Source organism: Pyrgilauda ruficollis, unplaced genomic scaffold, assembly GCF_017590135.1.
Source record: "Pyrgilauda ruficollis isolate IOZ18807 unplaced genomic scaffold, ASM1759013v1 scaffold32, whole genome shotgun sequence".
Taxonomy (NCBI): Eukaryota; Metazoa; Chordata; class Aves; order Passeriformes; family Passeridae; genus Pyrgilauda; species Pyrgilauda ruficollis.
The window spans coordinates 341,003-356,949 of NW_024524600.1; the positions used below are offsets into that span (position 1 = coordinate 341,003).

The following is a 15,947-nucleotide window of genomic DNA, read 5'->3' on the forward strand; positions in this document are numbered from 1 at the left end:
AGGAATTTCATTAAACACTGAAGATAAGGAAATAATGAGTTTAAGCAAAACACTAGAAGAAGAAAAAATAATTCAAAGGAAATAACAGGCAACTTAGTGAAGCTGAGGTTTACAGCTGTGGTCAACCAAATCAGCCAGACATCAAGACACAAGGAGATATCAAGGACCACCTTCAAGCATTTGGCAACAAGATCAGAATAGTAGACAAACAGTCTAGATTTTGAAATGCTTCAAAATTTACCAGTGGATACCTTTCCAAAGGTTTTTACACATTTAGTATCCACTAAAATATGGATTAAAAGCTCCAGTGCCACAAACAAAATAAGTAGGTGCTCTATAAACTTGCTTTTCAGTCAGCTCTGTCAGTTTAGCTGAACCTCAGCTCTCAGCAAACCCCTGATGCTGGAATCCTCACTATCCTTCCTGGAAAGACTTTGTTAATGCATTAGCACCCCAACTAAAAGGATTTTTATTTTTAGCAGTTCTCTCAGCATCAGCATGCCTTAGTTCTGATCCACAGCTTCCCCTATCAATCTGGTTCTGAATTTAATAAACCAAGACCAGCTGTTTCATAACAGCTTCAATACATATGCAGACAGAATCTGAAGGATCCAACACCTCACCCTTGATCTAGGCCATGACTAGATGATTGTTTCCCTCAAGGAAAAGGATGTCTTTGGTACCAACACAATACAAAAGCCTTGTGAAATGTGCAAGACAAGGCGCTGTTCCAGGGATTTACCTTTCTGCAAGCAGGACAAAGTCCATTCTCATCAGTGCGAATACGATGCCAACAGAAACGACAGATTTGGTACCCACAGGTGCAAGGGAAGAAATTGATGTCATCAATTTCCAGAGGCTCCATGCAAAGAGGGCATTCCACAGGGTCTTCCTTAGCGTCAGGGCTGCGAGACATCTTTCTATGTTCGCAGAGCAGCAAAAGTTTATAATAACTTAATAGACCAAGAAGGTCAGCACTTGAAGGTCTGCAAGAAGGAAATAAGAAGAAAAAATATTATTAAAACTGTTGACAATATTTCTTTTGTACCTTTTAATAACATTTCCGTTTTTCATCACTTTTCTTCTCCCCACACAAGTTACCTACTAAAACAAGTTTCTGCTAAATCAACCTGATTGTGTTTTTTCCTACTTATGAGCCTCACAAATAATAGGAAAGATGGTACTGGTGATGCACCCTCCCCACCTGGACAGACAAGCACTTTGGCAGTTCACTGGCCTGTTTGGGTTTCAAAATCTAGATTGTAAAGAAATCAGTGTACACCATACATTGCTGTATGCTATGTATGTTAGCCTCCTTTAACTACTGCTTTCTTGAAGTCCTTTACAAATCCAAAGTCAAATCCTTGAATGCGGGACTTAATGTTTACAATCAATTTATTCCTTTGCTCAGAGACTTGGAACAATGAGATTTGCAGTAACATTTAGGCCATCCATTCAGACTTTTGAGTAGGTTACAGAATAAAGAAACATAAACAGGAAAGCTTCTTACTCAGGATTACTTGTTTCTTTTGTCTATCTCACTCTTTTGGTTTACAGATTGACCTGAGTTCAGCCTTAGGGCTACTTCATTAGCCATGATTTTTCAGGTACACATTTTCCTACATGTGTCAAACTTCCATCCAAGTCAGTTATCCTTTTCATCAGCACCCAATTCACAACAAAGCCAAAATACACACAATGTGGTTGAAAAAACCTCAAGCTGTAATTTGGAGTGCAGCCACAAGAAAATATTTCTGAACCTGAATTTTGAAGAAGGTCAATATTCAAGTTACCATTTTCTTAATTAATTTCCTGAATTCAGCCATTTGAGTATGCTTTTATTCTCACTTTAGGGATGCAGCACAGGAAATCTACTTTCAGACTCAAAACAAGACACTTGGAGTCACCACTGAGAAAATTAATTTGTGTGTTTTCTTCTTTCTTCTAAAAGTGCCACTCTGGATACATGAAATCATATTCAATCTCAACAAGCTGTCTCCATCTGCTGCATGAGACATGCATGTAGATGGAGAAGAAATCAAGGGAAACAGACTTTTTAGGTGGACCTTTGGAAGAAAACTGAAAGGAAAAAATGAACAAAAACTAAAAACCCCTTGAAAAATACTGAAAAGACATGATCAGAATTGACAGTTGGATGGTCATACTAGCTCTAACTATACCAGTTCTTTAGAAATAAGTGAACTCTAAAGTTTTTAAAATCCAGAATTCTTTTTGTAATAATGTTTTTCCCAAAGTATCAGAATTATTACTGAACTACACACAATCTGGAGTCCTCCTCTATTCTCCCAAAAAGTTTCCTGTTTCACTTCTAACCAAAAGCTACTGGATTGTGTACTATCCAATATTTCTCCTGGTTTTTATGAGCAAATCCAGAAACCAATTCTCACACACCTCTATCTGAATTGGAGTGATATTTAATTCCGTCCCTGGAAATAAGACGACTGAATGTTGCGAGATCAAACCCTTGCTCACAGATTTCAGCAAGGTCTGATGTTAGCCTCTCATAGCATTGATTTGATACTTTCAACACCCCCATAAAAAGAAAAACCAAACAACATATTTTGATCTTCCTCACCCCATATCATACTTCCTTGCATGAGGTCTATCTTAAAAAGCCCAAGAGGTTCCAGCTCAAGTTGGGACCCCCCACCATACAGGATCAGATCCATCTAGCATCAGTCTACAATACTCATCCCTGTCTGCACACCACTTCAGGGACAGAAATTCCTCTACAAACAGCCAGGAAAGAACCCTGAGGAGGAAAAACCACGCACGCATGCAATCAAAGCACCAGGCAAATACACAGCAGAGAGCACACAGCTTTGCATGGGAATGGCTGCATTGTCACCAGGTTAACCTGCAATCACAGGCTGATACCAAAAGACCGGACTACCTGCAATTCCAACTAGTTTGGTAGGCAGTATATCCTCCAAGCACAAAGTGTACGTCTGGTAAACACTGCCCTAAAGAGGAAAAGGTCCACTGGATGACCACAAAAAAGTAAGGATGAGAGAATAACTATTAGATGCTATAAGTATAACTTCTCTATATAGTATGCACTAGCAATAACACTGTCCTCTTTCTGAGTGTCACAATGACTAAAATCAAAAAGTTAAACTTCGATGATAATACAGCAGCTTTCATTTCATTATCTGTGCTTTCATACATGCTATATTCACAATCATTTTGACAGTCTCAAAATCAGGTTCTGGAAGTTTACCAGTGTTTTCTACAAAGAACACTAGCAGAATCTGACCTGAAGGGAAAAAATTATTCGCTTGAGAGCTTTGTTTTAAAGAACACATCCCCACTGGCTGAAAAATGGGAGGGACTGTTAAAAGGCCCTGAAACATCATTTAAGTGGTTATTAGGCAGGTAACACACACTTTTACAGTAGCCTGCAAAACATTTCGAGTACACTTTTCACACTTGTATAGCAGTAAAATCGTAACAATATGAAAGTGACTTTAAACCAAAGCATGGGATAAACTCAAGAGATTTTGTTCAGTTTGGCTTTGGATTTAACTTTGTCACAGATCTCCCAACAACAGGTCAGTAAGCACCCAGTACATTCCCTTCTACTTCACACTAATTCCACCACATGCTCAACAGCTCTGTGCCTACTGAAACACATTTAAGTAAAACTATACTAGTACTAGTGAAACTGCAGTTAAAAGAGAAATTTCTTCAAAACTTTCACTGCTACAGTAAAATTACTGAACTTACTTAGGAAGTTATTTGGAATCTCCACTAAGAAATGTCATCAGTTCATGTGGAAAAAAGCATGACATATTAGCTAGTGCCTCTGGGATATGCAGATGAGCTCTAACAAAACTGCAACATAATTAACATTTATGAGCTGTTTAAGTTAACACTAAGAGTTCAGCAGCTGCTAGCAATAATATCAATAGCTTGCTTCAGTCAGCAAATGGCCTGTTATTTTACAACAAGGAGTAAGGAGCAGCTGTGTGCTATGTTTCTTGAAACTGAGGAAATATTTATTTACTTGGCCACAGACCATTCAAGCATCCCATTTAGAGATTCTCCACTGAAGTGTGTCTCTATTTTAGAAGGGTTTATATAGCAGGATTTGTGTCTGAAATCCGCATCGGAACAGTGCTTGTTTTTTTTCAAAACTGGAATAACATGCAAAGTAAGGCATCGAAATTGCATTCTGCATATAGTTCATGCACTACCAAGAAACACAGAGTAACTGTGTCAGAGTAACTTAGTCAGCTCTAAGACTATTCCAAACAATTCCAGATTAACAGCATGGGAAAAGTAATGTAGCAATAGCAAAAAACAAAAGTCAGTATTACATGTTCTGCTTGATCCAGAGTATTTTGTCTTTGGGATCAAGTTCAAAGAAATTAAATTAATTGTGTTTCGGGAGAAGAAAAGGAGGAAGATTGTGCACATCTACACATGCTTTATAAGCAGATAGAATTTGCACATACATTTCCAAAACTCCAATGACTGAAGTCAAACATGGCTCCAACAGTTCCACATCCTGTTTACAGGACACTATGCCAAAACATTCACACAGGGATGAAGCAGAAGTTGACAAAGTCCAGCAGCTTGCTTTAGCTGTAGTGATTTTGTAAAAGGTAATACCCAAACTACAGAAATATGAAGATGTGTGCTTTATCCCTTCTAGTGTACCAACTAATAAGCTCTTTTCCAAACACATAAGGAATGGAAAAAATTGAGACATTTTTATTAACTTTAAGTGCTTACTTAGCAGATGACAGCTGTGTCTAATCAGCTTCACCAAACAATTGTTACTCCTGATAAAATCCTCTGGACTTTGCAGTTGAGGAAAGAGTGATCCTACTGTTCCAGGGTACTCACCTAAACACAACTTAACTTCTAATATACCTAGTGATTTCAGCCCATTTAGGATGCAGATGCTTGTTGCCTTGCTCTTTTGCACTTGAGGTGAGCAAGTTTAACTTCCAGCAGTTTATCTTCCTATTTAATTTTAAAAGGGGTCATAAAAAAAGGAGGAGAGGAGGCAGGGGAAAAAAGTGAGCTTACTATGCCTTCTTTTAACTGAACAGTTTGAGACTTGACACACACTCCTCATCTCTCCAAAGCAGACACAAGAACATCTCCATTCGCTAGCAGTTCATTTTAATAAACACATCCCTTAAAGTTTAAGTTCTGCTGCAGGAGGGCAGCTAGCTCCAGGGAATACAGATACATTCTTCTTCTCACACAATGGACTGAATCCAGCCTTGCTACTTGCTTTAAGAAAATACAAGTGTCACAGACAAAAGTTCTCAAAATCTAGTTATGAAAAACCTCAGTAAAGACTCACATCCCAAAAAGTATTTAGAGACTTGAAGGGAAAAAAAAATCCAGACATGCATTAGCTAATGTTTCACTTAAAGTTCAAACATACCTGACACTTGAAGTGAAACAGGTCGGAGTCTATGCACTGAACCTTTAGTAAGGGCTCATTAAACTTATGCAAACAGAAACCCATGCTTTTTTTTCATGGCCTTGTATCTCTTAAAACTCATCAGCCATAAGAAGTCTCAAAACCTCAGTGTATGTAGATGCTTGCCCACATAATGCTACTGGGAAGGCAGCTCCCCCTTCCAAGACCCCTGCTCCCACTCTGCTGAAGGATCACTTCCCTTTCTATGCTTCATCTCCACATACAAGCTGGATATGTATATATACATATATATACATATGTGTTGATTCACATACAAGCTGGAGAGAGAAAGACAAGCCGACTGCAGACAGCAGCAATAATGGGTTATCCCTCCCTTGAATCAGGGGACAATCAGCAGCTCTGTCAGCACAGCACTCTCCTTCTGGCCAGCTTGGGGGCAACATTTAAATTGAGGCACATTTAAGACAACCTGCTTCCATTAGTGATTGCTGGAAGGAAAACAACACTCACCTTCTTCAGACTGCAAGTAAGAAAGGCTATCACTTCACTGCATTGCAGTGACCACTTGAAGCCTCACATGAAAACCTTTCATAGGCACACTACAAAGAAAAGCCCATTTTGACTGATTTAAGCACACAGAACTGGGGGAGATTCAGTGAGTTAGCAGATAATCCATATGGCAAAGGGTTCACATATGCACATACCAAATCCTTGTAAGAGACAAGATTAGATGTTTTCATGAAATCATCCACACAATTCAGAAGAAATCTGTGAAATTTCAACATGATTTTCCATCTCTCTGACATGCTACCCTGTATTTGCCTGTCATTTTTTTGATTCCTACCAAAGACGAGGGGTCCCTTTCTCCCACCAGCCCTTCACTCACATCAAAGTACAGTGATATTTTAGCATCACCTGGTTAGCAACACTGACATATGAGACAGCCAAAGTTTTCAGGAGTACTAAAAAGGGGCTATGCTTTTCTGAGTTTTATGGCCCTGTTACTGACTGGGAACAAAGACACTTCAGTAGCAAGCAAGCAGGCTCCTGAATTCATCCAAGTTAATTTTCATTTGAGATCAATGAAAAGTTCACTTGCTACTTCTATTTTCTGACTGTGCTGAATATTGAAAGTAAAATGTATTTTAGAATTATTGTACATGATTGTAAAATCATGTCCTGTAATTACAAAGCCCATTTTCCCCCATGTCCTCTTTCTGGGACGTTTATTACTCTGTAATCTACAGCTACATTTTAATCACAGGACAAACAACATCTAAGAAAAGTTAAGATATTGACAAAGTCCCAAATGTTTGGAAAGTATGACCAGGAATCATGCAGTCATCTCAGTACTTCTAAAAACACTGCTACACTGGCTAGGATTATCCGTAAGTTATTTAGCTCAGAGGTCAAAACTGAAACCTCTAGACACTCCTCTGCTCTGTGTCTCCCTACAGGTGCCTCAGGAGCTAACCCTCATGGTCTCAGACTTCAAATTCTGCCAGCATAAGCAGCTGTACCATCACTTGAACCAAAAGACCAAAACATAACTATCTTTGCATGGTGGTATTTAACTACATCAATCCTCCATCTCCTTCATCACACAGCCATACAGAAGCTCGCTCGAGTACTGTGAAACAAGCATCTAGAGGCAGCAACAGCTCAAGCTCCATGTTCAGCAACAGTGCAACACTCAGCCAAAACAATCACCTGAAACGTTTCTACCTAACGCCTTTAAGGCAGTTAATAACAAAATTAGTCAGATGACTCCTGCTAAATGAAAAGGGAACTAATCATTCTTTATAAACCCAATGTAAACACAAACTACTTTAAGACAGTTATGTAACAAAGAAACAGATGGACCACAGACGGAAATTTCTCTCATTTAAACTGAACAAAGAATCGGTCATTATTAGCTTATTGTTACAGCACCCAGAACACTGCACAAAGGGCTACAAACTATCAGGGAGACATGAATGCCAAGAAAGGTATTATTTACTCAGATAACTTACTTTCTTACAAGTCATGAACAGAAACAAGACAATTTATTGAGAAAGAAAAAAGGCCAAAAAAGATTTTGACAAATTCATCCACAAGCTCATAAAGGTCTGGACATAATTATACAAGACAACACTATCCCAGCATGTAGATCATCTCACTCAATGAAATGAAAAGCATAATATTGCCCTCTAATTGCAAAAATTGATTTCCCACATTCACTGACATTTAGTTCTAGGATTCCTTTTCTTCCACTTTCTGCATGCCCCCATTTATTTTCTGTACTTACAGCACCACTACATATAGATATTTTATGTCTAAAGCAATTGGATAATGAATTAGAAATGGGCTATACAATTATTAGTTTACATATTTTAAGTCTGTCACACACAGAGACCATGCAATATCGGTATACATATTCCAGCATGGTCATTTCCTCCTGACAAAGCAGATGCTCAAGCAACAAATGAAGCAAAATAGCTATACCTGTACACATTTGTATACAGCAAATCATATATCACAAATTGTTGTCAAAGGATGTTGTAGAGACCATAACATGTAATATTAAAAAAACCCAAAATCTGTCTGCTCCCGTTAAATATGAAATATGTTCCATCTGAACTATTCTGAATTCCCTGAATCTCTCATTACTGGGAAAAAGGGTACTACTCCATTCCTTGTACCTTCTCCTCAGAGCATGTGCTACCAGCCACTATCAGAAACATGATCTATATATACCAACTTGCCAATCATACAGCAACCACATTAAACAGGTTGTTTGGGGAATGGAGTGTCTTTATGGTGCTCACACAGCATTCCAGCATGAAACACTCACTTTGCACTTGGGGTGTCTACACATCACTGTGCCACAGCTCAATTTTTCCACAATGCTGTGCTCTATCTAGTCCCTGCTAGGGTGCTACATACACGTACACATGATCTACAGATCAATGTAGAACTTAAACTCCAAAATGCACCAAAATTCAACATGCCACTCCCAGTCACCACATCACCAATACCCTTCCCCTTTGCACTGCCAGTCAGGATATTCTTCCGTTTCCCATGACACAGCTCAGCTCTCTCTGCCTGTCTCCTAGGTAGTCCTCTCACCATCTCCCATTTTCATCTGATCTCCTAGCACCATTCAGGACAGGAGATGATCCCACATTTCTGTAGGATGGCTTCACCCAAAAGATGAAAAAAACCCCAGGATTTGTTCCAGGCTTCCAGGTATCAGAGTTTTTATCAGTCCATTTCTTTCTTCACAGAAGAGATGAGAACATGCCATTCTATAACAAAAGTTTCTTGTGTTAGCTTGTACTAGATAGCATTCTTAATAATAATGGCAAGTATTCTCAGATCCAATTAGAAAGAACAGCTCAGGTGTGAAGAACTCTACATCCTTTAAAGAGCAATGACCCAGAAATTCTTACACACACAGGAAAAATCAGCCCACTTGAGGCTGTAAGACTGTATTTGAATATAAGCCATTTGCATAACCCTGCCTGCAGCCATCACCTTCTGGATAATTTTCCAGAAGGATTTACTTTTGACCTGTTGCTCCAGCTGCATTAGTTCACACAGACTTAATATTCCAACTGGTCTGATCTGAAAGTCATACCATCACTGAAGAACAATCTGGCACAGAACACCAACACAGTATGCTCAGAATGAAGCATATCTTTTTTTTTTTTTTAACTGGCATTCAAGGACAGCTCAGCTTTTACATTATAAAAAACTCCTGATTTGCATTTTCACAGTGCAGCATGAACAAGACCACTGCAGCATCTTTAGAAGTCCTAGCCATCCTATCCAGCTGTACTCTCTAAAACTACAGCAGTTATACTGTCCGGTGCAAAAAACCTGTAAGCAGATTTCTTATTAATTCCTGGATATTTATGTTATCCAAATGAAGGAAAAAGAATATTCAGTTCAAACTCCTGCAAACAGATCTCCAGAGATTTGAATATCTATTAGATAATTGCCTTACTCTATAGCAGAAGAATTCTCTTATTTGCCCCTGAAGAAGCAGGTACAGAAACAGTACCACACAAAGCACAACCAAAGAAACTTGTCATCAGAGCAAAAGCACACTACACATGAAATTCTTCTCTGGATTTTTTACAAAAATTCTAAGATCTTTAATTGTTAACAGGCAGCACTTTTGCTCTTGGGGGAATAGTATCCAGTAGCTAACACACACTTCTGAAACTATCTTGGGAAGAATACTTGAAAAGTTAGAGCTGTTAGGGGCAGGGGGGACAAGCACAAAAAATGGGGATAGAAGCTGATCACACTGAAGAGATATGCACTCTTATTTGTAGCACACATATACTGCTTTAGCCAATAAGAATTACCAAAATGGCTTGCAGAAAATTAGCTATAAAACTCAAATCAGCATGATCACAGCTTATGCCTTCTTTTCTCAACCTGCTAAGTGTATCAGGAACCTTCCAAACTCTAACTCTCCTTATGAAGTCCCAAGTTGTCACAGCAATATTAAGAGATAACCAACCAGGGAAGTGTAGCAGCCACATACTAGTATTATCAAAAAACCCTCACACAAGACACACAACAAGTAGTAAATTTTCTGTTTATGTATAAGTGGGGGGATTGACCACCCCACATGCCTTGCCTCTAGCCAAGAGCCCCCTTGAACATTGTTTGTGATTTCACAGACTGTTTGAGATGTTTTTCTTCAACAGAAAGAGTAAAATCAATGTATGAGATAGTTTTATTCATGTCTTGGTAACAAGGAAAAAAGTTAAGAATTATTCACTCTGAAGCTTAATAACACAGCTGAATACACTTCAGATTGAGGGTATGGGAGATCCAGCTAGGGTTAGTACCTACCCCACATCTCCCTTCCGTTGCTTTCCTGATTTCAAGGATGCTAAGACACCAGAAAATCTGAGACAGAAGAAATTTTAAGTAATTCTCCAAGTTTTTCATGTATGTGTTAAAAATGTAATTAAAACAAGCTTCAAAGAAACAGGTAACAGAGTATTTAATGTTTGTTTCCTCTCTGCCTTCTCTATGAAAATGTTTTTATTAGGCTTCAACTCATGCAGTTGTCCAATATTTTCAAATAGCTTGACCTTTACAGAGCAACAGTTATTATGTGACTTTCAAGTCATTTTAAACAGCAAACATGAACACAGTATCAGCCTAATTACTGACTTCCTAGCAATTAAATCTCCAATGTTTTTCCACAATCCATGAACGCAAAAACACTTTTTAGTAGGGTTAGAAGGGGAGAAAAGTACCCAAACAAGTTTGAGACACAGAAAGACTTATACAGCTCATCTATAGGATCTGGATGAGTAGGGATTCCAGCTTGAGTGCTTCTGCTAATCAAGTAATAATGCAAAGCACTGAGCTCAGAAGAAAAAAAAAATCTTTGTCAAAGTCCGTGCATTTCTCAGTGCCCACAATTCCATCTTGAAACTCACTGGCGGCTGATGCCAGAAATTAGAAGACTGGTATAAAGTAAAGCCGGAGAGTACTACATTGGAAATGCTGCCTTATACTAGTAAAACACAATCTATTACTGTATCCCTTTCCTGGTCACAAACAGTGAAGCACCAATGTCAATGCCTCCCCTAGAAGTTCGTACTTTATGTCTAACATTAGCCTAGGGGAAAAAAAAAATCATTTCACTCCAAAATTATGTGGATACTTACAAAGAATCCGAATGAACATCTGATTCTGCAGACTGTAGCTTTAATCCTCAAAACTCAGTGTCCTACTGGACGCCATGAAACAATGAAACCTTCTCTGGTCTTTTTAAGCATGAACTGTGATAATCAGAATAGTTTGAATAGTACAGATACAAGATGAGCCTGTCTCACTCCTGAAAGTTTCTAAAAAGACCTCAAAAGGAAAAAAATTAAGGGAAAAGTAGCCTAATATGTATATAATAAAACCTACAGTCTTTAATCAGAGTAAAAAACCTCCAGAGATCCCTCTCTGGAGCTGCAACTGCTCCCCTGGAAAGCCAACAGGAACCACAGTTTTCTGTCTCAAGGCAGTGTTTCCACAGCTAGGTCAGACCCAGGAGCAGCAGCATCAGCAGGTGGCTACCAACTAGAGCTCTTGGCTTTAACTGAAGAAGACCACAGTAGAGTAAGCAGTGATAATGATCAAACCCCTGCCCAGTAATCACCATATAAGCCATTCTTGAAAAGGTCAAGATGAAGCAGAGATAGTAAAATTATTCACTTAAAAACTATTAAACACTTTATACTCTGGACCTAGAGATATGGCGTAGGAGCAATAACAGCTGGTGTCATTCCTCTGCATGGGACAGAACTCAAGGAAAATGCTGGAGCATTAACAGTTTCTGACAGACTACCAGCTTTTTTGTACTATCCCATTTAAAGTATTTCCAAGTCTGAATCAAGTATTTTGCCTTTTAGTGACTCTGATTACATATGGTCAAACCAAGATTGGCTTCGGGGTTTAATTTATTTTTTTAAAAATCAGCTAACTCAGCAATAATTTCTCTTCACATATCTCACATTTTTTGAATATGCTGTGGTCTACAGCTCACTTAGAAAAGAAAGAAAGAAAAGGAGAAAAAAAAAAAGAGAACAGATCTCCTGTGTTCCTGATTCAGCACACGAAGAACAATGCCAGAATTTTCTCTTTAGGAGCATCAAGCCAAAGTTAAGTTGCATTTTGAATTTTCAAGAAAAATACAGTTTGGGAAAGAGAGTGACAATCAGCAATCAGTTACAGAATGCCGACATGTGAATTGACATTCCCAATCACTAAATCTTACGAAGATCTTCGATATATTAACCCACCCGTAGTCTAGAACTGGGATTTCTTGCCTCCATTGATAATTATAGAAGCTCCAATGTGTTAGTACACATGGCCTGAAAAGTTGGCAGAAGTGTCTCCCTCCATACGTGCACATTCATTCTTTATCCAATACTTTTTCAATACAAGTTCTACTTGCTACAAGTAAGGAGTGAAAATTTATAAAATCAAACATAATTAATGCTTGATCTGTTTTGAAACAAACTCCAATGAGGCAAAGAATAAATCTCTTCACAAATTTTTTATGCAAAAGAGCCATAAATTCCAGTTTATATTTATTTTAAAAGCCATTTTACTTAGGAGTTTGACTGGGTTTGTCTCTACAAGTTTCTAACTTATTTCCAGGTTTACTTCCACAAAGTCTTGTCAGTGACACATGTTGATCAGGCAACTGGGGAGGAGCCCAGTTTTTACCTGCTGAGCCTGTAGTTCACACAGAAAAGACAGGAAAGTATAAAGAGTCTCATATTTAACTTAGATTGAGAAAAGCTCTCCCACCATGTACTTCACACAGAAAGATGGGGAAAGTATAAAGAGTCTCATATTTAACTTTGAGAAAAGCTCTCCCACCGTAACTTCATTACAAGTCCTGAAGATAGTTACCAGGAGTTAGTCAGGCAACAGATACACACTCCATGAAATTTCACAGCTCTTTGTAGAAGTACATCAGGAAATTACGTTGAACATTATGAATTACGTTTCTGATCAACAAAGCCTACAAGAAACTAATTTCATGTTACAAACTGCTGAATCAGCCAGGTAACCACACTCACACTACACGCACAGAATTGCAACTGCATCGCTTTTATTTTCACGCTACAGGTACTACCTGACATTCCCGGGATTCTGTTGTATTGCAGTGCTTTCATTTACAAGACTTTAAAGACATCATAAGCAAATCTATGGCAGAAAGCATTTCTGTGTCCAGCAATTGCAGATATAATTAAGGAGAAACATTTACCCATAGCACTGAGATACTGTCCATAAGCATGCTTTTCTAGTCACTAGCAACAGATAAAAATTTGAGGAAGATATTAGTTACACTGAGATTGATTTGATCTACTTATAAACTGGGAGCACAGATGTTTCTGTAGTATTACTTGAACATCATTATACAAAAAAAAAACAGTTATAAATCCAGCTCCAAAACTTTAGCATTGAAAGAAGAGACTAACTTAACTACTGCTACTATCACTTACAACAAGCTGCTTGTGACCATACTATTCTTTGTTGGTTTGATTGTTATTAGAAATAAAACTTTTTTCTTGGCACAGCAATATCTCAGTTTATTTACCAAATAAACAGATCCAAGCACCTCCCAATATACTGCAGCTTCCTACATAATCTCTACAGACAGCCACAATTGAAATCTTAAACATTTGAAGAAAAAAAGAAGCAACATGACCACAGTCAGTAAATTACATGGTCTCATACTGCCTAATTAGAAGGACTCTTCTCTAATGTTTTTCATGCTGGTGGTGTCGATTCTCATTAGCAAATGGCTTTCAACAGCAAGAGGGCAGTTCTACCCTAAAGAGCAACAGAAGTAAATTCTGGAAAAGAGCAGCATCAAAATACACAGAGCACAGAGAACAACTACAGGTACTGCTACACATAAAATGTACAAGGGCAAAGTAAAAAATAGAGAGGCTATACAAGCCCAGTTTGAAAGTGTCCGTGGGGGTCCGTATTTGTCATCTGGTAGCAAACCTTATGTCAAGATTCCCTCTAGGTGGAGAAAGATCATCTTCAATCATTTTCTGCTTGAATACACTTACGTGGACAATATAATCAGGAATTTGAATCCATGCATTTTTACTTTGCCTTGGATAAAGTTTCTGGGAAAAAAATTAGTTAATCATGTATTTGTTCAGATTAAGAGCTTGAGCCACTCTGCCAATAATTTAGGGCTGAGTTTTACATTAATGCTGTATTTCTGGTAAGGTAAATCAAAGTCAAGTCACATGAGCCTGTATCCCAGTGTTCTTCCAGTTAGCTGCCAAAGTAAGCTTGTTCTCCTGTTATTTTGCCTTCATAGGTATAAAAGAGAGGAAGCAGGCTGTCATGGATCAAAATAGTCTATCCAAATCTTTAGGATCCAAGGTATGTGGGAGACTCCACAGTGGACCAAAAACCCAGAGCTCTCTTTTTATGAGGAGGATGACAGGAGTACAGAGAACATCCTGCAACCAGCACCACTGAGCATGAACAAATCATCACACGTAGCCTGGGCAAGTTCAGAGAAAGCCCAAGTCTCCTCAGCAAGGGCAAGCACCCCAGAGAGATCAGTACCACAATCAAGTTTCTCTTCACTTTTTCTGGTGATGACCAAACCTACAACACCAACAAACAGGAATGAGAGACAAGTCCCTAGATAGGCATTCATACAACCAGCACACAAGCATCTACTCATCTTTACAAAGAAAAGCCTAAATCACTTCCTGGGGCAGAAGAAACCCCAAACCAATCGCAGCCCAGAGGCATGGTTCTAAGAATTAATTCAATGTGGTCCAAAACTTTTGATTTACAAGATAATCCTGCTGACCAGTACCAAAGAATTTCAACAAAGGAGGTCAATGTACATGAATTTTGTTTTAAGACGCTACTGTTAGCCCCCCTCAGATAACTGCCATCTTGAATCAACATGAAGTCTTTTCCTTGCCCCACCACAAGGCATCTCAACTGTAAAAGAGCAACATAAAACCTTGAAAGTCTGGCATATTACCCCAAGCTGCAAGCTTCTTTGCACAGTTTGTTTTACAGAAGGATCACTCATTTCTAAACAAGGCCCATTATACTCAACCATTGCACCAGACATCATACATTATGTGTACAGAACCTGTCTTGCAGAAGAGGAATTCAGAGGGCTGGTGCTAACAAAGCTGAGATGACTGTAGTAACACCACTCACAAGACAACACCCAGATTTTCCCTGAAAAAGGAGTACACAAGACTTCAAGAGCTAAGGAGAACTTGTAAGAACATAGTATTATCTATGGATTAAGTTGCTATTGAAACAGTCAATGTTTGAAACGACACAAGAAAACTCATACCACTGTTAAGTGTCACATCCCTTATATTCAGGATTAGTTTTCAGAATATATTGGAAGTTTGCTCCATTCCTGGAAAATCTACAACTCATTCCTTAATTGTATTAGAGACCAATGAAAATAGACATAGGAGGCTGAATGTTTAGATCTCAGTAAAATCTGAAAGCACTTGTAAAATATTTCTTACCTTTCTACAAAACAAGCTGAATGAGTTTGCTTTGTAGCCTTCCAGAGCAGCTGAGATCCTTGTCTTTGTGAAAGGTAGTTTACCACACTAACGCTTCACACCATCAAACCTAGTATGGTTAAAAGATTGTGGAAGCACCAAAAGAACAAAAAAAAAAACCTTAGTATGCCATCATGACTTTCCAAAAAGCTGCAGCTTTCTCTGAAAATCCTTGACTTGATTATCACGGCCCTTTTTTCCACCATGGGGAGAAACACAAGTAGAAAGTTGTCTTGCATCAGTAACACTGCAAGCAATTTTGTTTGGGACTAGAGATGGGAGTGTCAGGAAGACAGTTTTTTGGACTGTATGCCTATATTGGCAACACATTGCTCTCAGGGACAACTGAAAAGCTCTGTTTATTGTGGTCTGTTACAGTGCCAGACTCTGCATGGCCAGCACCATGATAATCACCAAAATTCTCA

The 15,947-nt window shown here is 38.5% G+C and overlaps 1 protein-coding gene across 7 annotated transcripts in view; it reads right to left on the reverse strand.

Annotated features, from left to right (window-relative positions):
* CNOT4 (CCR4-NOT transcription complex subunit 4) overlaps window positions 1-15,947 on the reverse strand; it is a 76,053-nt gene that overhangs the window by 41,544 nt on the left and 18,562 nt on the right. For all 7 annotated transcript variants that reach the window (XM_041474342.1, XM_041474339.1, XM_041474337.1 and 4 more), the window contains exon 2: window positions 743-986. In XM_041474342.1, the coding sequence (XP_041330276.1) occupies window positions 743-916 (174 nt within the window). In that variant the 5' untranslated portion in view covers window positions 917-986. The remainder of the gene's footprint in view (window positions 1-742; window positions 987-15,947) is intronic.